This window comes from Macrosteles quadrilineatus, unplaced genomic scaffold (assembly GCF_028750875.1).
Source record: "Macrosteles quadrilineatus isolate MER2022 unplaced genomic scaffold, UCM_ALF_1.0 Scaffold_1__1_contigs__length_201487025, whole genome shotgun sequence".
Lineage (NCBI taxonomy): Eukaryota > Metazoa > Arthropoda > Insecta > Hemiptera > Cicadellidae > Macrosteles > Macrosteles quadrilineatus.
The window spans coordinates 140,291,983-140,317,552 of NW_026542594.1; the positions used below are offsets into that span (position 1 = coordinate 140,291,983).

At 34.3% G+C, this 25,570-nt stretch overlaps 1 protein-coding gene across 1 annotated transcript; it reads left to right on the forward strand.

The window, feature by feature from the left end:
- The first annotated feature begins 7,579 nt into the window (after nucleotides 1–7,579).
- On the forward strand, nucleotides 7,580–20,543 carry LOC128985767 (uncharacterized). Its single transcript, XM_054405625.1, has 7 exons — nucleotides 7,580–7,682; nucleotides 9,945–10,094; nucleotides 12,367–12,546; nucleotides 12,686–13,841; nucleotides 15,627–15,864; nucleotides 16,369–16,605; nucleotides 19,585–20,543. Exons 1-7 carry the CDS (start codon nucleotides 7,651–7,653, stop codon nucleotides 19,656–19,658), a joined length of 2,067 nt encoding a protein of 688 aa, XP_054261600.1. The 5' UTR covers nucleotides 7,580–7,650; the 3' UTR covers nucleotides 19,659–20,543.
- The last annotated feature ends 5,027 nt before the right edge of the window (nucleotides 20,544–25,570 follow it).

The following is a 25,570-nucleotide window of genomic DNA, read 5'->3' on the forward strand; positions in this document are numbered from 1 at the left end:
CTCACCTCAATACCTTCCCTGTAGCAGCAAACCTAGGTACTCATTATAATTCATTTTATTTAAATAGGAAATAAAGCTGACAGTTTTCAGGGAATATTTGAGTATAATATAATATTGAGTCTGCAGGTTTACTGTGGCAGGGGTACTTTTTAAAGCAACCGAAATTACAAGTACCAAGAGACACCTTTTAAGGATAAACATAGCTTTTATGTTTGTAGATCTATGAATAAAAAAAATTGATGAAAAATCAGGAAAAAATTATAGGAAAAACTGTTCTTTACTTAAGGTCCGTGAAGTTGGCGTACCCATATTAGCGTATCCACTTTTGATCATACCAATCGTTAGTTCATCGTTAGTTCTCGATAGTTCCCAAATGTTTTCGTTAGTTCCCAAAAAATAAAAAAGTTATAGCCGATAATAAGTGGGTACGCTAACTTCACACTTCCGGGTTCTAGCGCGCGCCGTTTTCTGATGAGAAATGTTTACATCTATATATCAATCGTTAGTTCTTCGTTAGTCCTCGACAGTTCCCAAATTTTTTCGTTAGTTCTCAAAAAATAAAAAAGTTACGAGGCATACAAAGTGGGTACGCTAACTTCACAATTGTACAATTTCCAGCGGGCACAGTTTTTTTGACTATAAATGCCTATATCTATATACCAATCGTTAGTTCTTCGTTAGTTCTCGATAGTTTTCTAATATTGATGTTAGATCTCTAAAACAAAAAGGTTATAAGGAATACAAAGTGGGCACTCTAACTTCACAACTATAGAATTTCCAGTGGACACAGTTTTCTTACTATAAATGCCTATATCTATATACCAATATTTAGTTCTTCGTTAGCTTTGGATAGTTCTCAAAAATGTACACTCAACTATTCTTTCAAACATTCATAGCATCGTTCTTAAACAGTTTAGAAATACGTTTAAAATTAAATGTGTTAGATTATTAATATATACCGAGAATAAATATTTTTATCTTATGATAAATTTTTTATAATAAAATAATTAATTAAAATTTAGTTTAATGATTTGCAAAAAGGGGGTTTTATTCAAGTTCCATGCCTATAGCCGGCTCCAGACTGTACCTACGCTCGCAAGTAGCAAATGGCAGCAAATGCTCGTCCTCGTGTTTTCCGTTCATTGCCGGTATTTTTGCACACATCAAAGTGAACGAATATCTTTGCAATTCCCGAAACGAACAGTTTTTGGGAAAACAACACATGTGTGTAGATGTTTTACTCGTTAGATCGTCGAACGGCAAATATGTCGTGTTTTGGGAGTGGCGCATGTCTGGAGACAGCTTATTTTGTTGACGGAAGAACTTGAAATGGCGCTTGACACGGCTTAACAGTTGAAAATGACTCTAATCTATTTATTTTGCATAGTAGTATACTGTAAGCATTTTTCGTCGAATGAAGGTGCGCGCTGGAAATCAGAAGTGTTAAATTAGTTTATCTATTAATTATGGGCTATACGTCTATTTATTTATTTATTTATTTATTTATTTATTAGTGACAAACAAATTGTATAACTATCGAGCAGAGATAACGACTGGTAAATAGATATAGGCGTTTTTCTTCATATGACAGGTCGCGCTAGAAATCGGAAGTATCATTAAAATAACCACTGTATCAGCCATAACTTTGTTTTATTTATTAGAACTAAAGAAAATCCTGGAGAACTATCTAGAAGTAACGATTATTCAATTTTCAACTGTTAAGCCGTGTCAAGCGCCATTTCAAGTTCTTCCGTCAACAAAATAAGCTGTCTCCAGACATGCGCCACTCCCAAAACACGACATATTTGCCGTTCGACGATCTAACGAGTAAAACATCTACACACATGTGTTGTTTTCCCAAAAACTGTTCGTTTCGGGAATTGCAAAGATATTCGTTCACTTTGATGTGTGCAAAAATACCGGCAATGAACGGAAAACACGAGGACGAGCATTTGCTGCCATTTGCTACTTGCGAGCGTAGGTACAGTCTGGAGCCGGCTATAGGCATGGAACTTGAATAAAACCCCCTTTTTGCAAATCATTAAACTAAATTTTAATTAATTATTTTATTATAAAAAATTTATCATAAGATAAAAATATTTATTCTCGGTATATATTAATAATCTAACACATTTAATTTTAAACGTATTTCTAAACTGTTTAAGAACGATGCTATGAATGTTTGAAAGAATAGTTGAGTGTACATTTTTGAGAACTATCCAAAGCTAACGAAGAACTAAATATTGGTATATAGATATAGGCATTTATAGTAAGAAAACTGTGTCCACTGGAAATTCTATAGTTGTGAAGTTAGAGTGCCCACTTTGTATTCCTTATAACCTTTTTGTTTTAGAGATCTAACATCAATATTAGAAAACTATCGAGAACTAACGAAGAACTAACGATTGGTATATAGATATAGGCATTTATAGTCAAAAAAACTGTGCCCGCTGGAAATTGTACAATTGTGAAGTTAGCGTACCCACTTTGTATGCCTCGTAACTTTTTTATTTTTTGAGAACTAACGAAAAAATTTGGGAACTGTCGAGGACTAACGAAGAACTAACGATTGATATATAGATGTAAACATTTCTCATCAGAAAACGGCGCGCGCTAGAACCCGGAAGTGTGAAGTTAGCGTACCCACTTATTATCGGCTATAACTTTTTTATTTTTTGGGAACTAACGAAAACATTTGGGAACTATCGAGAACTAACGATGAACTAACGATTGGTATGATCAAAAGTGGATACGCTAATATGGGTACGCCAACTTCACGGACCTTAAGTAAAGAACAGTTTTTCCTATAATTTTTTCCTGATTTTTCATCAATTTTTTTTATTCATAGATCTACAAACATAAAAGCTATGTTTATCCTTAAAAGGTGTCTCTTGGTACTTGTAATTTCGGTTGCTTTAAAAAGTACCCCTGCCACAGTAAACCTGCAGACTCAATATTATATTATACTCAAATATTCCCTGAAAACTGTCAGCTTTATTTCCTATTTAAATAAAATGAATTATAATGAGTACCTAGGTTTGCTGCTACAGGGAAGGTATTGAGGTGAGTTTTATATTGAAATGTTGATAGCTTAGTATGAAATAAACAAAATTGCCAAATTTGATTATAATATATCCATATATAAGCAAACTACAACAGTTTTTTTTTATTCTCCGTAAGAATAACATGGGCATTTTAAATTTAAGTTTTTTTTTTTACTATATCCATAACCGTTAGGCATACAACAGCCCTTTGCTATACTAAATTATTTATTTTTTGAAGCTCTACAAAATGGGTTAAGAAATAAATTGCAATTTGTTTGGTTATTAGGGTCAAAAATGGGAAAAACCTATTTTAACCCCATAACCCCATATTGATTTTTAGCTTCAATATAAAATAACTAAAAAACCATCAAAGATACGAATTTCACTACATTAACATTTTTAAAGATCATAATTTTTTGAGTAAATTGACGTTTATTGCAATGTTCTACGAATTAATTTTGATTTTAAAAATGGTTCAAATGGTTAAGTCAATCAAATCAAATGGTTAAGTGATACGAATTGTGATTTTGTTCCTTCCCGTGTTTTTTTAGGGAAGATGAACTAACTAAAGAGACTGTGTTATCATCCTCTAGAAAACTTTCAAATTTTTGCACTGTAAATATTCAAAGCCTAAGAAGTAAAATAGCCTTACTTGAGAACTTGTGTGATGAGAACGGTATTGATGTGCTCTGCATTCAGGAACATTGGATGGTTCATGAGGAAATAGGTCTCTATAATACTATTTCCAATCTAAACCTGGTAGCCTACTTCTGCCGCTCCCGTCCCTGGGGTGGTGTAGCTCTATATGTTAACAATAAACTCAACTGTAAACCTCTTGATCTGGAAAAATTCTCTGTAGAAATGCATGGGGAATTTGCTGGTGTGGTGATTAATGAACTCTCAACTGTTGTAGTTACCATGTATAGATCACCAAGTGGCAATGTGGTCACTTTTTTTAACTTATTAGAACTGTGTCTCGAATATCTTCTGACATTAGGTCTATTTGTGATTATCGGCACAGACCATAACATAAACTTGTTAAGACATTCAAGCGAGGTCACCGATTTTTTAAATTTACTCCGTAGTTATAACCTCTACTGTACCATAATAGAACCTACAAGAGAGAAAGCTTCGTTGGATACATTTATCTCTAATTTTGATCGCTGGAACTACAAAGCAGCTGTCAGCCGGGAACAGATTGCAGATCACCAGCATGTCTTCCTTTCCATTGAAACTGAATCCAGTGGTACTATTGCTGAAAACAGACTATTAGACACCAATTCTAGCCCTGAGGTTAGTTTTAGAGTATTCAACCCCTCTAATGTCCAGTATTTCAATGATATGGTATCAACGCATATTGATTTATGGTGCGAGACTTTGCCCTACCTTACTGCTAATGAGGCCTTTCATTGTTTATTTGACAACATAAAACATGCCTTTGACTTGTGCATTCCTCTTAAGAAGAAAACTTCTCAAGCAGGTGTTGTAAATAGCAATAGAAAAACACACTCCTCTGACTGGTTTGGTCCTGAACTATCTAGGTTAAGGAATTTTGTTATATTTGTAAGTGATCTGTCAAAGAACAACCCTACTCTAATTCCTTATTTAAAGAATTTAAGAACAAATTACAAAACAAAAGTAAAAGAGGCTAAGCAGGCTTCAGTGGCTGCTTCTATCTCCAATGCAGCAAATCCTTGTAAAGCAGCTTGGGATTTTATTAAAGCCACCAAATCAAAGCCCACTGTCAGTAGCAAAACCTTTGCCCAAGCTGAAGAATTTAATCAATATTTTGTAAATTCTGTAGAGGAACTCATAGGGGGTTGTAGCACATCCCTAACACCAAGTACTAGTACCGATAATGTAGAAAGTAGTCTTAAATCAGTCCCAATTGTACCTTTTAACTTTTCTTGGAGGCCTGTGACGCCAACTGCTATCATTAACATTGTCCATAGCTTTAAACTGTCAAAGAGTAAAGATTGTTTTGACATGACGATTGAACTGCTTAAGGGTATAATTAATGTAATTGCTTCTCCCATGGCTACCATCATAAACACCTGTTTGTATGAGGGGGTATTTCCTGACGCCTTGAAAATCTCCAGAGTGGTACCAATTTTTAAAAAGGGATCTCATGATAACTTGTCAAGTTATAGACCTATAGCTATAATTCCCATTCTGGCAAAGGTGTTTGAGGCTGTTATGCTGGAACAACTGTATGAGTACTTTGAAGTGCATCACCTGCTTGTGCCTGGGCAGTACGGCTTTAGGAAGGGCAGATCCACTGTTTCGGCAGTGGACTCCCTTCTTCAGGTAGTGCTTGATTGCTTTGAAACCAAACAAAACACTTCTGTCTTGCTCTGTGATCTTTCACGAGCTTTTGACTGTGTCTCTCACCAAATTCTTCTTATGAAACTTGAAAGATATGGCCTGCAGAGTGGTGCACTCGACGTACTCAGATCTTACCTTAGCAATAGACAGCAGATAGTATGTTGGAATGGTAGAAATTCCACCCCTTTGGCAGTAAATCATGGTGTCCCTCAGGGCTCCATATTGGGCCCTTTCTTGTTTTTGGTGGCCATTAATGACCTCTACTATGAAGTGTCAGGTAACGTTATTATTTATGCAGATGACACTACCTTGTTTGCCAAAGATCCTGACTTGAAGCTCTCAAAAACCAAAGTTGAGGGTTTTCTTTCTACTGCTACTGCCTGGTTCAATGTTAACAAACTGATCCTCAATGAATCCAAGACTCAGGCAATCACCTTTAGCTTGGGAAAGTCTGCTGAGTGCACTGACCATGTAAAGCTGCTGGGCTTTACTCTGGACCCTCACCTTGACTGGGGAGATCATATTGAGTCGCTGTGCTGTAGGCTAAACAGGGTTATATTTTTATTGAGAAGACTGAGTTTTTACCTGCCAAAAGATTTTATTCGTGTTGCTTACTTTGCTTTTTTTCACTCTATTATTGTCTACGGAACGAGACTCTGGGGTCACTCGCCTAAAGTCAACAAAATTCTGGTTCTGCAAAAGAAAGCGATGAGGGTACTTAGTGGAGCCCAGGATCTCGCGCACTCCAAACCACTGTTTCTCCAAAACAAAGTCATGACTGTATATAATGTATATATTTTTCAATGTCTCCTAGAAATTAAGTCCAATGAAATATACCTACATAGAAATCAGCATGTACATAGCCATAACACTAGAAATAGGTTTGATATTTTCACTGTAAGGCACAGACTGAGTAAATCAATTAATTGTTTTCCTGTTACAGGTTGCAAGTATTTTAACCATCTGCCTCTTGAAGTGAGGCGTTTGCCTTTACAAAAATTCAAAGCCTTTCTAAATAATTGGCTCCTAGAAACACCTTTATTTGACTCTAGTGAGTTTCTTAAGACAGAGGTCCACCTGTAATTAGGTAATGCATGGTGTGTGCTTTTTTTTTTTTAACTGCTTTTTGATTTTATTTTCTCCAAATGTGCATGGTTTTAATCTGATTTATTTAACTTTTTATTTTGTATGCTATTTGACTTAAACTAAGCATGGTTTGATTTGATTGTTAACCAATCTCTGATGATGGTTTATTTTTATTTACTGAATTATGTATTGACATAGCCTATTATGTAATGTTTAATGGCCAAATAAACAATTTGAATTTGAATTTGAATTTGAAAAATTCTACCTAGAATAGTTCTCGAGTTATAGGCGTTTTAGTAAACGGCGCCCCCCGCCATATTGCCCCCCTCCCCCCGGGTTGTCGACCACGCTGGGTGGCGACGACATGCGTTTTCGTGATCACTATATTGCCTATAACAACAATCAGAAATAAAATTGCGTCACCCTTTTCATGCATGCTCAACCCCCTTCAGATCCTGGACTAATAGGCAAGAACCGTCACATATTTGTGACATTTAGAAAAAAAAAACTCAGATCAGAACTCGACTGGACTCGACGTCGAAGGTCGCTCGGTCGCTGATCAAGGCGCAAGGCGAGGGCGGACGATAATAATATTTATTGACCTACAAACTTGATTTCATTAATCATTTTTAGACTGAAATAAAATCTGCAGTGCAGTTAACCTTTTAAAACTATAAACATTGTTTGGTTAGTCAAACAAACAATTAATAACCTCTCAAACTCTGAATTGTTTGTAAGACAACAAATTGAATTGATTGAAGTTTCAATGTAGAAGGTAAACAAAACTTACCAAGCTGGATTGGAATAAAGGAGGGATCTTCTCTCCTGAAGACAAGGAATTTTTAGAAATTGTCTACTCCGATCTGCAAAGATACCTGCAGAAAAATATTTTTCCAAGCCGAACGTAAGTAGGAATACAATATGAAAAATTCCCCCGTACTAAGTAAATATATAATAGGCCTACTTTGTATTTTATTTTGATACGGTTTAAGCCTACATTCCATTCTAAGAATAGCTACAAACACCTAACTTATAGGCCAATTTGTAAAATACACGCCAATTTACCTATTAAACTTAGTTTAAGTATGTTTTCTGTGGTTTAGAGGATATTATGTTAGAAGTGTTATTAAATAAGAGTGCTTACTTTGTTATGAAACAGTTACACTGAAGTGAAAGTTGTCACATAATAGGTCGGATGTCCGTTGTTTGGCTGTTTTGGTATCTACAGTAAGTTAATTTAGTTAGGCTAGATGGGATGGTAGTTTTAAACCTGGAATTACAGTTAGACATAACTTAGCTGCTGTAACTTAATTTTAAAATGTAATTAAATTCATTTGCTGAATTCTTTTGGAAGGTCAAACTACTTAGATTGGCCTATGTCAGCTGACCTTGTTCAAACAGGAAGTTTTGTTTTGAGGAGGTTGGTTCATAGCAAACAATTCTAGCATCAGTCAGGATCACACTTTAAAACTGACTAAGTTAAGCTTCCCTACAGTAGGCCTACTTTTAGTTACAGTTCCTTAGAGAACCTAAATTAATAGGCCTAATAGCCTATTATCAGATGAAACATTGGATCGATATTTTCATTCGGTTGTTTGTGCCAACAGATACGGAAATCTACCCAAAAAATTAAGTTAGTTCCATTTAGAAATCGGTAACACTGAACTTAAGTTAGTCCTTATACTAAGTTATGCTACTTATGCTATATCTTGCATTTTTACGATTTCTACCAAAATTAGGCTATTTTACTTAAGCACTTTTTTCCTTTGGCCCTTTTGGGGGAAACGCCTAGGCCTGAACTTAGGGCTTATTTAATATTCATATTAAATACTGTTACTGTACCTAAATCCCTTAAAAATATTAATATTCATATTCATATATGAATATAATATTAATATTCATTGTGATAGCCCCTGAACTAACCTATACTTATAGGCCTATATGACTTTTTTAGACTTACCTCCATTAGTAGTCCAAATTGTGTCAAACTTTACATCGTTATTGAGTTATGATCTGGTTACGTTAACATTGATATGTATAATTGATGAAACTATCAATGTTTACCTAACCAAAAGCAAAATACATGTTATTAACTTAATGGTACCTACTGAATCGCATAATACCTCACAATTAATTCTAAACAAACAAGTAAAAAATCTTAAAAAAAATTAAAATCCAGGGTATAATTTGGTAATTGCCTTTAGAAAATTGGGAAACGGATCTGGTCCTAGAGGTATTCACAAATGTTTAACCCTCCGAGTGTCTATAGTTTAGGCCTTAATGTCCACCTATTTTTGGCCCCTTTGCAAGGTTTTATTAAAACGGATCTGAGAAGCTTAAAACAATGTTAATTCTAATGTTCTATATACCATTTTGTTTGGAAAATCATGGGCTTCAATATTATATATAAAACATAAGGAACATTTTTTCAAAAAAAAAAATTTTTAGGTAAAAAAAAAATATAATTTCGAAAATTTTCAAAAAAAAATAAGTTCGCGCTCAATGAAATTGTATAAATTATAGGCCTATAAATATTTGAAAATAGCCACTTTGTTCTAAATTTAATGAGGATTACAAATATATAATCATATAGCAAGTTAATTTATCAAATAAATAAGTTATGAGCGAAAAACGGATTTTAGTACATAGCGTTTAGCTAAGAATGCATAGCCTAACCATAGCTAGGAATCTGGCTGATAATTTACATCAATATCACTACCTACTTCTTCAGGATCATCAACCAGCACTTCAAAACCACTTAAATCTTCTTATAATGCACCACGTATATCACTACTTTTGATTTTTAACACTAAAACAATGATAAACGTAATAAAACACATCAGTCATCGGTCCGGGGGAACCTAGCTGTTTACAAATACACGCACGTCAGCTGTCTGCTACAATATTTTCGGAACTAAAATGAATAGCGCTTAGAGACAGACCTCTGGAGAAAGCTTAGAATATTACGGAAAGAACGATACCTAACTCGATCCAGTTCAATCCGATTCAGTCAGTCATAGAGCCTTCGCCGTAAACGATGTTTGTGCGTCTTAAAAGCGACGCGTGACCCTACACAAAGTGTGTTGTGCGTCGTTTTTATGACGCGTGACACTCGGAGGGTTAAATAACTTAGTTTCTTCAATTTTTAGTGGTAGGTAGGTAAAAATAATCTATTATTTAAAACTTAGGATATATAAACATATACAGTAGCCATTTAAATGGTAAAATTAAATTCAATACATCAATCTGAATAAAAATTTATATTTGTGCACATTTAATTTGATAATATAACTTATCGTAGATTCTCTGCGGAGTGCGGAACTGTACTCTACCCAAGAAGCTTAAGTCATTATAGGCCTTGGTAAAATGTTATTAGTATAACATTTGTAAAAAAAATTGTTCCTAAGTTAATTAGCCTACAATTGGTTTGTAATTTCTTATGTCTAACCTAGGGTAAGTTTAGCCAAATAAATCATAACAATGTTTTAGGGTGCTGGTATTTCCTCCATTTAATGGATTCAGGCGTTTTCTAATCCATAAGTTAATAGAAGATAATTTTGCATCATCTGAAGTAGCAGCATTTTCAATTGGTCAAGACATTAGCCGGAGGATTGTTATTTGTTATAAAGGATTGATAAGGTAAGTTTTTCTAAACCAAATAAATGTAATATGTAGGGTAGGAGGTAGGACATAATGTTTGTCACAGCTAGCCTATGAAGAAAAGTGCTACACGTTGTTGAGGAGTTGTTCCACTATACCTCAATGTCAAATCAATGATCTTTACACAATTAAAATGAAGGCCTACTTCCGTTTTTACTTGTTTGTCACTTTACTATGGAGCAACCTAAATGTTTGTCAAGGAATATAGGCCTACCTTCACATTGATTACAATTCAGTAGGCTAACCTGTGTTTTCCAAACCTTAGTTACCATATTGCTGGATTACCCAATGAGTTTCCTACTATTTTAAGGTCTAGGAATAGACAGATTTCCTTTTAAGATAAAGAAGTCTTTTTGTTTACATGTTTTAAATGGAATCACTTAACCGCAAATATAATGAACTAAAAACAGAAAAAGTATTTAGCCTACTTAATTTTGAAATGCTGTAGGCTTAATCTATATTTGTTTGCAGAAAATTTAGATAATTACAGAGTACCTAATCTTAGTTGGTCATTAAGAACCAAGATAGCTAGCTACATATTACAGAGTAATCTTAAGCCCCCCATACAAGGGCAAACATATTCGCGAGCATGTTCAAAAACGCATGTGTGGTTGACGGTGTTGGTGGCGAACATGGTCACCCGTGTGTAGGGTCTGCGAGCCTTTGTACCAGCGAGCATGTTGGGCTCGGCGCTCGACTTGTCGAACTGTCACAGAACGAGAGAAGTGAGTACTGTGCGGTGGCGGCAAGCAAGTTCGCGAGCATGCTCGACCGTCTGTTGGAAACGCCGAGCATGTTCGCAAGCGTGTCCGTCAACAGGCTTGCAAACATGCTCGCCTGTGTGTGGGGGGCCTTAGTTGGTCATTAAGGACCAAGATAGCTAGCTACATATTACAAAGTAGACACACAATATAAGTTATCTGATAATCATTGTGTTTTGACGGGATTCATTCAATACTGAAAATAGTAAACCTGCTAAAATGCATCCATACGGTTATCACTACATTTTTGTTCAATTTAATGTATATGATCAACACCCTTATAAGCTATCATTGTATTTAAAATACCGTCGTTATTGTTTAGTAGCCTACCTATTTAATATCAATTTAAGATCTTTAGGCCATAAACTCAACTATAAATATAGGTAGAATTGTAGCCTGAAATTTAAATCTTTACTTTAAAATATTTATGACCTAAATACACACTGTACCCTTCGAGAATTTGTTTCTACCCACATATAAATAAGAAGGGTCTGACTTTTGGGAGGTATAAATGAGGCAACGATGATATCATAGTTTGGTTCAAAATTCCTCCGTGAACAGCGCTGTAGTAGAGAGCACAGCTCGTAATTTTTATTTCACTATTAGTTTTGCCAACAGTGTCATTTGGAGGCTTCTGATCCATCACGTCATACTCAATTATTATAAAATTAAGAACAGTTATAAAATTAATCTTATAATTTTTTTTTAATCGAATGTAGGTTTACTAAATCTAAAAAATAGTTCTGTTCATGAAATAAAATTATAAATGCCTAAAATTTTAACAAAAGATGTACTACAGTTAAGAAGTAATTGCATTCTAAGCTAAATCGTAGACAAAAAGTTAACGCTATCGGTGGGATTTGATCCGGCTACCTTCAGTGCATCAGCCTGGAATGCTTCTACTACACCAACGGCTCTATACCGTATCGTTGCGGTAATGGTATTCCCTCAAGAAAAGAGACCTGACAGCTGATGTCATCGAAGGCTCTTCTATACCTCCCTTGAGTAAATACAGAATAAGAACTAATTTAAAATATGCCAAACATATAGCCTACCTATGTCAAAAAGGCCTAGTCAATTGTAAAAAGGTCAAAACATCTGGCACGGTACTACTTTGTTAGTCTTCTGCTTCAAAAATGTACTACATGTTTAGATTTTGACACATCATTATCGTTGGGTCAAAAAACCACTTAAAGGATTAAACCATCATTAGAATGGTCACATCATAGTTTAGAAAATAACGTTATGAGCAACATACAATCACCCATTAGCTCATGACCCTTATCATGGGTAAATGGTTAGAGTAACAATGATATTATGGTAAAATCACAAAAGATGCAACAACTTTTGAACCATAATTTGTACAGCACTTGCAGTTTTACTATTTTGTTTGAAGTTAAAAGTACCATAACATACTAAATTTTAATCAAAATCAGCTTGTTTTTGTGAAAGTCCTATTTTCAGTCTTATCATTATTGTCCATGTTTTAGTAACGCAGCAAGCCAAGGACTTCCAGCTACGATTCCACAATCTTCTAAACAAATAATGATTGACAAGGAAAAGCAAAACAGACAAAGACAAACTCCAACAGCAGCGGTATACAGACCCCCGGCAGCCCGTCAGGCTGACATCAGGAAGAGTACAGATGTCTCTAAACCCCAGGATTCCAAGTAAGCCATCCAAGACTACTAAGACCTAACCATAGTTTTACAATAATATCGAGTAAAAAAAAGATTAATTAATCCGTGATGTTAATTAAACACTGTATAATGTGTAATACACATGGCTAACAGTAGCAATTTGTTTTAGATACTCTCGAGTGAGACGCCCCGACCAGCAAGTGTATGTTCCTCGACCCAAGCGAGCATCTTATGATAATAGTTTGCCAAGAAGTCGAAGTAGATCCAACTCTAGGCTGAGTTTGGACAGTGATCACAGCATCGACATTGTGAGGATCAATAGTGAAGAGCCTAGGGATCCTCATCAAAATGGGGTCTCTAAAGATTGCCGTCGCGAAAATATTCAGTCACCATCAAGTATCTTACAGGGTGAAGACAGACCAGACATTTCTACTGAAAATAAAAGTGAGGAATCTCCAAGAGAAACAAATTTTGCAATCAAAAACAATGAAGGGGTGTTTGATGTGAATAATGCAAAATTGGAAACACCAGAATTCATAGAAGCATCTGAGAAAGTTATTGAAAATGAAACCTGTGTAATTGAAGCTGGCGCTTTTGACAAAACAGGAAGTCAACACGAAGTTACTGATAGTATTTTACAAATTTGTGGACCGAATAGTGAGAAAAATGGAGGGATACAGGATGATAACCAGACTGACATACATTCAGTTGAAGATGCAGAGGTTAAAGAGAAGTTTAATATAGGAATAGACACTCATTCTTTGACTAATCAGAGTAAAAATGAAGATAAGAAAGATGAAGTTGCTCCGATAAAAACAGAAGCAACAAAATTAGAGGTGATGGAGACAGTTTCAATATCATCAGAGAGTACAACTGATGAGAGTAGTTGTAGCAGTTATAGGTCTTGCAGTGATTCTAACACTAGCAGTTCAAGAGATAATGATAAAGATTATACAAACTTGCAAAAGTGTAGAAGCTCTGAAAAAATGGAAATTGACTACTTTGAAGAAAAGAATGTTAAAAACCAAATGAAAAGTAAGTCTGAACAAAAAGAAAAAAAGAAAACAACAACTGAACCTTCGGCCACAATATCAGAGGTATTAGTTATATCAGACTCAAGCTCAAGTAATGACTGTATGAAATCAACTGGTAAAAATAAAAAAAATAAGACTCCTGAAAATAAAAAAAATGAGCATTCAACTAAAGCTTATGATGTCAAAGATAAGAGAGTGACAAAACAAAGTATGATCAATCCAAATGAATGTGATTGGGAGTCTTTATATGATGACAGTGGTGAATGCCTAGTGCCAAGTCTTATGGAAGAGGTAATCTAATCGATATTTACCTTTAGTCTGTTAGCAATTTGTTTCTCGTACTAAATAATGTTCATTACTTCATTACTTCATTGTAAAATAGTTTATATAAAACACGCCAACTCAAGTAAGTGAGTGTAAGTAGTGAATCAATTCTGTAACATCTTTTAGTCTCAGCAAATTTTCCATATAATAAGCAATTACCGTAGTACTCATAGAAAGACCTGGACCCGGAACTGATTTACTTTTTTGTTTTGAGGTCCCCAGAGGCCAAAAACACCATCCTTTCAAATTCATATATATATATATATATATATATATATATATATATATATATGTCCCATATATAGCCTATATATATATACATATATTATTTTCTTGCATGTTTAGGGCTACTAATATAATAAAAATCAAAAACATATTTAACAAAGTACCCTTTTAGTAATTATTTTATTTTTCATGACAACATGTTTCGGAGACTTAAGTCCATTATCAAGTCATATTTACTATATTTATTATTGTCCCATATATATATATATATATTCCCATTTTTGACCCTAAAAACAAAATTTTGAAATTTATTTCAAAACCATTTTGCAGGGTTAAAAAAAACAAACAATTTAGTATATTGAAGCGTTGTCATGCGCTATCAACTATCAACATAAAAAAAAACCAACGCTTACCCTCCCTATTGCAGCAAACCTAAGTAACTTACTTGTTAAAGTAATTATATTTAAATAAGGAATGAATGTGATATTTTTAAGGAGACATTTTGGCGTTAATCCAATCAGGCAAATGGAAATTTGCTTAGTTTGCAGGTTTGCTGCGGCGGGGGTATTTTATCCCTTAAGGGGGACGGCCCGCGAGGAGTCAGACAAAATTCTTAAATAGCAGTATAGGTCGAGTTTGGTATCGCATAAGAAATCACTAGGCCCCGTCCTAGCTGGGCGACAACAGCGATGCCGGCGGCAAAATGTTTGTTCACACTGAGCAGCGCGACAAGGCGACGCCACATAGTCTGAGGTAGCTGTGGTGGATGCCGCTATGTCGGGTCGCCGGTGTAGTGCTACCAAATACAAACATGTTTGTATCTTGAAGCGCTTGTAGCGCGACCGACGGGCGCTACGCTGCTCTTGCTGCTCTGCTAGGACACTCTCATTTCTTACCACGTGTTTGTATCCGTCTCTCTTGTCAGTCGCGTCGGACAAGCCGCTCTTGTCGCCTTGCTAGGACAAGATGACCTTAACTTTAGCATAGATTGATATGTACATCAAATTAAAGGTCTTAAATAGTAGAATACAAAACCGCTAATTTGAGCTCAATAGAACAACTGAGTAAAAAATGACAGCGGCTCAAATATTCAAAATGGCAGATTCAAGAAATATTTTAACGGCTGCCATTTTTGACTCAATTGTCCGTTTAAGTTCGTGTTTGCAGCAAAATGTTCTACTAAGACCTTTAATTAGGTACCAAACTCGATCTATGCTGCTATTCAAGAATTTTGGCTCCTCATGGGCCGTGGCCCTTAAGGGATAAAAAAGTGATAGTAAGTAACTTAAAAGAGTAGACATTTATGGCTATTATTGGTATACCAAGTCTTATTACTTTAACCTATCTATATTAGTAAAAAATATAATAAACCATTCTGGGACTTTTCTACCACACTGTATGTTGATATTTAAGTAACTGAAGATAATATTTATCTTATTAAAACAATTACAATTATTAATTATTTATGTGGTCCATAGAATGAAAGTCAATCTTATGATTGTACTAATACTGCCATTTGTTCTGCAGCTAACAAAGTCTGTTGGAAAAGTTAGAGTGACATCTGCGGACAGTGATTATCGGCCTTACCAAAGCATTGAGGAAAGAACCAATGATGGTGAATCTGTTATTGAAATTTATGATTTCCCAGCAGAATTTAAAACAACTGATTTATTCAATGTGTTTGCTGCTTATAGTAACAAGAATTTCCAAATCAAATGGGTAGATGATACACATGCTCTAGGAGTTTTTCCGAGCCCAGTTATTGGTACGTTGGCATTATTTATTGGTATGACTTTACTTTATCGTTAGTATGTTTCACCTTTCTACTTACTTATTTTTAACTCCATAATTTTTAATTTAAATATGAAAGGTTTTGAATATGATCTTTACCATTAGCTTTTGATAATTCATTAAATGTTTAGAGGTTAACTGTTGTTTGCCTTCCAATAAAGAAGAATTTTCATTTAATTTCATTCACAGTGTTGTTAATTTCCTATTTGAATGTGTGATCTTTATAATGCCGCAGGCTAAGTGGTAGAGAGGTTAAGTGCAAGTTTTAACTTTGCATTAAGATTCTGAAACATGTTGAATACTTTTTAAAATTTACCATCATGAATAGCAAGAGCAACTGTCAAGTGAAGAAATGATCATTATGCATTTTAAACCCCCAAGAGTTCTCAATGACACAATGTGAAGTTGAACATGCCTACTCATTCATTAAACTGTTTGACACCACTTCTATAATGTCAATGATTCTGTTTGATTTTAGCTGATGAAGTACTGTCCTGCACTCTACCATATGTGAAAACAAGACCTCTGAGGTTGGCTATTGCAGAATCTCGTATCAAAGCGAGGAATCTGGTACTTCCCCCTCTACCTTCAGTGGAACGTCCCAAGACCTGTTCAGCTCTTGCAAAAAGACTGGTATCTGGAGCTTTGGGTCTGCGCATCCCCACCTCCAGTCAGGAGAGAGAGAAGGAAAAACAAGTTCTAAAAGAGGCCAGAGGTGAAGTTTTACCAATTGGCATTGTATTTCCCATTGCACTCCTATTTTTTACAGTAGTAATAGTTTTTTTTTCATTTAGGAATTCTAAATAATATTCACAGTAGAGTCCCACAAACTTCACAATAATGACAATAATGACGGGAGTTTACCATGACAATTAAAACTGGAAGTATCATCATTGTACAAAAATTTTATTTTTATATATTTTAATAAAGTAAGGATAAATAATTAAAAAAAACCTTAGAAAATCCATCTTCTATCAGGTCCGATGCGCATACAAAAAGCTTAAATATAAATTGCCAATTCATTTGTAATATTTACTGGATTGTGTAAGTAATGTTAAACTAGTTTTTAATTCATATTAAATTGCAATGCATCTATAATATTAAAACGAAACAGGGTTTTTTTATTTCACGATTCTGAATCAACCACTCGACGGATTTTCGTGATTTTTGTGTTGAAAGAAAGATAATTTTGAGAACTAGGGAATGTCGAAGCCATAATTTTAGTTTAGGGTCCCAGTTATTTAGAAATTAAGTTTTAATTTTTGAAAAGTCTAGCAGCCGACGGTAAGATTCTAAACTAGCTTATGGTGTAATATAATTTGTTTGCATAACAGCTGTAAACATTCAGCGTTTGTAACACAAATTCAGCATTTGGATAAAATTAAAAGACATACTAAGGGTTGAATTATTTATACTATGTGTAATGCTAATCATTGATACGTTCAATCCTTCGATAAGAGGATGACAGATTATTTAAATATACATAGGTAAAATAATAGGATGTTCAAAGGATTTTTTTAATAAATCTTTGTAATCTTCGGTTTGTTTTAGTGCAATATAATTTTCTTTTAACTAACAGCTGGTTAAATATAAAAATGCTCTGTAGAACTATGAGGTTATTTTATTTACTCTGATTTGTCATTGATTTTTAGGAAATAAGTAAGATTAGTAGACCACCGAGAAAAGTAACACCATCGATGTATACATGTCGAGGCTCTGTACACGAGTCTTAAAAAAGGATATGCAAACTATTATACTGCTCAACTTTTTTAGGAAAGGGTAGGAAAATCCATTTTTTACACGTTTTAATTCATCTTGGTTTGTTTACAATCAATGTTTTTGAATGATTAAACTTTGTTTGGATTAGGCCCGGAAATATTGATGTCATAAAGAAGGAGATCAAGAATCCTCAGGAATACAATTTTAAATTACCACCACAACCCAGACGGGTTTTATCATTGACTATACACAGAAATATATTTCTGTGTATAGTCAATGGTTTTATCCAAAGATATACAGATATGAATGACAGATATACAGATATGACATAGATTGAGCACAACGTCATCATTGACCTAGGACACTGCAATTAGACTAACCATCCTTTTATGAAATCTAAAAAGTTGTTTGGCGTGTGTTTATGTGGTTACGTTTGGAGGAGCTGAATATTTTATAGTTTAAATAAATGAATATGGGGAATTACGGTGTACATTGATTCAATGAGGGTGGTTTAATTATTAAGGATATTAGAACTGATAACGGAATGGATAATAAACATAGACAATTAATTACGTCACTAGCTTTACTAGCGTGTTTTACGTTTTAAATTCCTTCAACATGTGACCAGTTCTTTTGTTCAAATGAATATTATTTTATTTTTGAGTCAGCTGTTTACCAAAACAAACTATATGTTGTTCTTTTTACTTTTCTTTGTTTACACATTTATTTAGCAATTGATGCAGTGAAATTGATATAAAGGATGTGTGGACGATTCGTTTAATGATGTAGGACACCACATTTTATTGGATGTTTTCGTTTTATTTGAGTGAGTTTCTATTCAGACCTACTGGAAATTGTGTATAGTATGAGTAATTGTATTGTGTTGATATTGATTATGGAAGAGGCAGGTATGCGATGGAATTGGAAGGTGGTATTGTTGACTAGGCCTATACACTTTCTCAATTGATAATTACTCTTTTTACTGTAGGCTGCTATAAAATTTGTCTTTATACGTGTAAGCTAGCTGTTCTCATTTATACACAGTTTTAACTGACTACTCCCGTACGTAGGACGGGCTAACACCTCGTTTTGTTTTATAACCAATTGAATAAGGAATCAAAATATTAAAAACCAAGCAAAACAAATAAATGTTATAGCGGGGTATAAAAGAGAAGTAAAAAAAACAAAAAAAATACAAGTGGTACACTCAATGGTACACTTAAGTGGTGTCTAGCACTAGTGCTGGTGTTTAGGGCCAAGTCCCGCACTGCTCCCTTCGCCCTCACAGCTCACGGTGAAGGAAAACCCTGTGTCCAAAGGGTGAAGTGAGAGAGGGTCATGCTCAGTCTGGCCTACCTCTTTTACTTCGACATATTGGGGAGGTATGTTTGGTGGGAGCTAGTTACCCATTGATATCCATGGCAATCACCTTAAAATTTTCCTATCTAGAAAATGAAATGCCCCGTCTCAGCAAACCTTCTTAGCAAAGTTTTCGTTCAGAATGTAAATAACAAAAACTACTGCAATAAAGCTCTTCCCTAAGGATAACATTCTTGCAAAACTGATTATTTTAATAATTTCTTGTAGTACCCATTGGAACTAATATCTCAGTAACCAATAGTAATAGAATGAGAACTTGATATCACTATTATTGTTTGTCCTTTGAAGTGATTTAAATTATGGAAAAAATATTTTTACAAGTAACAAAATTGTTTTGAAACTTCTTGTTGTTGGATTGCGCTGGTTCATGTATATGGGGGTGTACAGTAGGCCAACACACATTTTCTTTTAAAACAGAAAATTGTTATTAAAATTATTGTGCTGATGTACATAAAATGTTTTTATGTCTGGAAATATAACCAAATTGGGGAATTAACCTCTGGGGAGCCTGAAACAAACAGTATAGTGGTCTCTGACCTAGGTTTGACAAGTCTTGTATGTACAATCCCCTTCTCACCCCCTGGTTTTGTTTCAGAAAAAAGACGCCTGGAAGCAAAACAAAGGGAAGCTGCATGGAATGGTACCATTGCCAGCAACAGTGTTGTATGAATCTTTATTTACATATTGTACACGTGAGTGGATGCGGGGATATGAGTTATAGCTTGTAAAAGGAGAAGTTTATAAAATCAATGTAAAATGAAAATCTCTGTTTTTGAACAGGGTAAAAATGTTTATTCTGTCATTGAAAAAAGTCAAACATTAGCTAAATCAGCTCCTATAGAAATTTGTTTCAATTTGCATAAATTTCTCTACAAAATCTAAAATTACACTTCTTGAAACTACTAACTAATAAAATAATCTCCCATTAGAATTTGTTTTTAAGATGGGTAAAATTTTTAATAAATAATGCTTAATTATTTTGTTAGTTACTAAACAATGTAATTGAAAACAAGTAACATTTCCATACTATTTTTTTTTTATTTTCATAATGTATGGTTTTGGTTTTTAAAATGGATTTTTATTTCAAAAATTTCATTTTCAATCGCAATGTAGTGTGATAATTTTTCAGCTACAACTACAAAATAGCAATTTGATTTACTAGGAGGGAGAACTTACTCCTGTGTGTGGGAGAAAGCCGTTATATTTTTGAAGAGACTAAAAAAGGCATTTTTGAACAGAATTATTTATCTTTTTGGTCTAAATGGAATACTTTTAAATTAGCCACTTAACTATCATATCAAGTGCTATTTTTATATATTTTTTGAATTATAATGTCTAAAATAGTTTGTTGATAAGAAATTTTTACAGTAAGAGCATTTTATGTTTTTATTCTATTCGTTCGGAGGAACATTTTTCATTTAATACAAATATTCAAATTTTTCAAATATTAAAATTTTTCAAATATTTAAAACTTCAAATTATTAAGAACTGTAAAATTACAATGTTTTAGTTTTTGTTGATTTTTGTTATATTTTATTTCATTATTTTAGTTTATAAATGTTTTAAAACATTTTATTACATTCAATACTAATTTCTGGCTTTTTATCTTTACTATAATATGAATTAAATTTAAGTATACCTCTAATTTCTTGTTTAGGAATCTTTTTTATCTATCCTACCTAATCAAATAGTATCTTTGATAATATTAGTTGTATCTCTTCTTTTTTTCTTTAATCTTAATTTTTGATTTTGTGACAATTTTTGGTTGAATATACTGTACTTAAAAGAGTTTTTAATAAAATCTTTCATTATTTTTATTTACATCAATCGGTTTCATTTTAATTGTTGAATGGTATGAATTATTATAGCCTATTCTTTCACAACTGTTTGTGAGATATTTAAATCTATCAACAATTTTCATTTATTTAAATCCAACTTTCATTTTCTCATTTTGGTCCCAACAACCTTGGTTAAGGGGGAGTGTACTTGACCATTTTTTTTTTTCATAATATCTCATTATAACTTGCTGCCCATAAAAGCACTAATTTCCAATGTAATATTTTTTGGGGAAAATTTGTCTAACTGAATTATGAATTTATTTTGCTTGAATCAATCTTTGATTTACTCTTTTTTCAAAATTGGTTTAGTTTCTTTGTTAATAATTTCAATTTAAGTTAATTTGTTTTGCACATTGATCATTTTGTAGCTATTCCTTCATAATCCATTTTCATTGAAATTTAAAACAATGTCCGGATTGATATTGTTAGGTTTTTATTGCATTTTGACAGTGAATTGGTTCTCAAAATTAATTTATCTGAAAACTCCTCCTTTTGTGAGCTAGAACTCTTTATCTACTTACGTGCATGTGTCTCTTGTCTATTTTTTACTGTTTTACCCTGTAAATACATGGAAGACTGTAAATAGTTACCAATTTTTGTTAAAACAACTTTTAGATTGTGATGTATTTAATTTATAAATAAAATATATTTTAGAGTTTACAACAGTGTACTTGTATTTTTTATTTGCATGGGGTGTACTTGTCATTGAAAAGTTTAAGATTTGAAAACAGGTACCTTGCGTTAGTCTGAATATTAGGGCATTGACATTTATTTGTTTCAATGCTATTTAAAGTAACACTACTAAGCAATAATACTGATGATTAAAATGATTATAGTATCACACATAGTAAAAACAACCACGAGTTGTGCAGTGTATTTATTCCTCAAACTTTATTGTTTACCATAATTAGATTATTAAGTTACCTCTTATCACTATTGATTAGTAGCACCAAGTTAACATAAAAAATACCCTCGCCGCAGCAAACCTGCAGACAAAGTGAATTTCAATTTACCTGGCTGGATTTGTACTAAAATATTCCCTAAAAATTGTCAGATTTATTTCCTGTTTCATTAACATTAATTTTAATGAGTACTTAGGTTTGCTGTTACAGAGAAGATATTGAGATGTGTTTTTTTTATAGCAATTTCGATAGCTTAGTATTAAATTTAAAAAATTCCAAACTTGGTTTAAATATATCCAAAAAGCAAACTACAACAGTTTATTTATAATCCATAAGAATAACATGGGAATATTAAATTCAAAATTTTTTTTAATTATCTCTGTAACTGTTGGGCATATTGGCATATAAGTGTAAAAACATACAGACAGCGTAGCGTAGCGCAGCGCAGCGCGTGTTTTAAATCAAAACCGTGCATTGAAATGAGGTATGACATACTAGTAGCGTATTTCGGCGTAGCGTAGCGCAGCGCAGCGCAGCATACGACCGAGGAACAAACTATTTTGTTTTTCTCAGAGCGTATTGGAGCGCATTCGACTGCAGACACGCTTAAGAGTCAATTCTAGTCTCTTTTCTGCACCAATTGGTCCCCTTCAATTAGTTGTAAGTGTCTCTCAATCACCAAACTAAATATGTGATCGAACGTTGTAGTCGACATTCTTGCATAATTCTTAAACCGAGACTCGTGTTTTTTAAGGATTGGAAATAAGATGTATTCTTCACCATGCCAGTTCCTGCCTTTACACACTTCATGGGGTCGCCGGAATTTTATCCCCCTGGAATTTTACCCCCTGGGCAAAGCTGACGTCACTATGACGTAGTAACCTGAGGGGCCAAAAGTTTGTTCGCGGCCGGAATTTTACCCCCGCGGATTTCGAAGTCTAATGAAAATAGTCAGAGCGTGATTAATTCAATCAGCGATAAAAACCGGAATTTTACCCCCTGTCCATATAACTAGTGTTTAGACAACTGAAATGTACGGGCCGGATTTTTACCCTCCGGAATTTTACCCCCCGGAATTTTACCCCCGGATTTTTACCCCCCGGAATTTTACCCCCTGGCCGATTTTATAAATTGAATGATTGGTTTTCTTATTTCTGTTTTTAATTAATTGTAAACATTTCATTATTTAGTGGCCTGTCTTTATTTATTTATTTTGTAATCTCATTCAGTTGATTGTATATACGTCATATTAACCAAAATTTGGCTTCAAAGATCGAATCCTAATACTTGAATCTCAAAATTAAAATTAAAAACATGTTCGATTAGTTAATGTCACAAATAAATTAACTACTTAATAATAAAATGTTTACTATTAAATTAAAACAGAATGAAGATAATTAATCATTCTCACTAATATTTATATCTAGCCAGGGGGTAAAATTCCGGGGATAAAATTCCGGGGGGTAAAATTCCGGGGGTAAAATTCCGGGGGGTAAAAAGACGGGCCGTACACTCTAGGTTTTTATAATTTGATGTGTTCTGATTAAATTCACAACCGTGAAAATATATGTTTAATTCCGCGTTTAATCCATCGAGCTGATGTCGCGAAACTCAAAAGTTCGCGGCCGGAATTTTACCCCCTGGTTTGTGACGTCACGTTTGCCCAGGGGGATAAAAATCCGCTACCCCACTTCATGCACCCCGACACTTCTCCTACTGATCAAAAACTGCCACCTTGAGGTACTTTCGACAAAACTGATACGAGCCGTCTTCGACAGAGCCATCTTCTATACTGATGTACCGGGTACACTATTAAGACCGTCTACAACCTATGTTGCGCTACGCTACGCTGCGCTCTCTGTGTGTATTGGACTACGCTGCGCTCCTATACGCTACGCTGCGCTGCGCTACGTTGCGCTGTCTGTATGTTTCTACACTAACAAAGCTGCAATACAGGGTGTTGAAAATGTCTGGAACCAACATTATATCTATTGAGTGGTTAAAGAAAAACAACTGATATTTTGTGTACGGATATACTATGGTTTTACCTATCTTTTGGTGCCTTATGAAATTTTTTACCACTTATAGGGAACGTCCTGTGGAGGATGCAGTAAAAAAATTTAATGGAAGCCTATGGTAAATGATACATAATTTTAAAGGCCATTTTTTTCAGAATAAGGAGCCACAAGTTTCATCTCAAAAGGACCACCCTAGCAAAAATGGTGACTGTTTGAAATTTAAAAACCCACTTATAGGGAACTTCCTGTGGAGGATGCAGTAAAAAGTTTTAATGGAAGCCTATGAAATGATACATCATTTTAAAGGCCATTTTTTTCTGAGTAAGGAGCCACTTCATCTCAAAAGGACCACCCTAGCGAAAATGGCGACTGTTCACTTCGTAACTGGCTTGTAATAGCATTTAAAGGAAACAAATCCGGACCATTTAACTAGCAATGTTTTTAAATTTCAAACAATCGCCATTTTTGCTAGGGTGGTCCTTTTGAGATGAAACTTGTGGCTCCTTACTCAGAAAAAAATGGTCTTTAAAATGATGTATCATTTACCATAGGCTTCCATTAAAACTTTTTACTGCATCCTCCACAGGACGTTCCCTATAAGTGGTAAAAAATTTCAAAAGGCACCAAAAGATAGGTAAAACCATAGTATATCCGTACACAAAATATCAGTTGTTTTTCTTTAACCACTCACCAGATATAATGTTGGTTCCAGACATTTTCAACACCCTGTATACAAAATTATTGATTTTTTAAGCTCTACAAACTGGTTTCGAGAGAAATTATGAAATTTTTGTTTTTAGGGTCAAATATGGGAAAAATCAATTTTTACCCATAAAAACCCCATAAGCCCCTGTTCCCGAACTCGTTGATGTAGGTTTACACATTTGTTCCAAATTTCATCAAAATCTGATAATTTTTGTTTGAGTTATCAGTATCACCCTAACGGATACACACACACACACACGCACACACACACACATATATATATATACCTATATATATATACCTATATATATATATACCTATATGAATTTGAACGGATGGTGTTTTTGGCCTCTGGGGACCTTAAAACGAAAAAGTATATCGGTCCCGGGTCTAGGTCTTACCATGAGACCTAATAATAGCTTAATAATTATTTTTTAATTAATGGCTTTAATAGCTTATTCCCTATATGGGAAATTCGCTACTATTCCCTATATGGAAAATTTACTAATATTCCCTATATGGGAAATTCGCTAAAAACAAAAAGTTTTTACCTAAAAGTGTTTTTTAAACCACAGGTTTCTCTCTAAAATATCCTAAGTGAATTTCCTGACCTTCCATAGTGTTTTCTGTCAATTTTACTCCTTATTAGGGGACCGCGTCTCGTTGTCCCTCCGTCTAGTTGTACCTACGTCTACTTGTACCTCGAGGCCTAGGGACAACTAGTCGTAGGTACAACTAGACGTAGGTACAAGTAGACGGTGGCACACCCGACTAGTTGTACCTGCAGATTTTTAGGAGGTACAACTAGACGTAGGTACAAGTAGACGTAGGTACAACTAGACGTGTATCCCACCGACAAGTAGTATCACCTAGCTTGTAGGGATGCGACCAGTTGTCCCTACGACTAGTAGTCCCTACGACTAGTGGTCCCTCCGTCTAGTGGTCCCTACGACTAGTTGTACCTACGACTAGTTGTACCTACGCGTATTTTGCGTCCTTATAGTCTAGTTGTATCTAACCTTCAATTCGTTACCCTGTTTAATTGATTACTGCACGAGTGCTTTTTAATAATACCCTTCATTAAATCAGGACTGCAGTGTTCCGAGTCAATTGAGTAT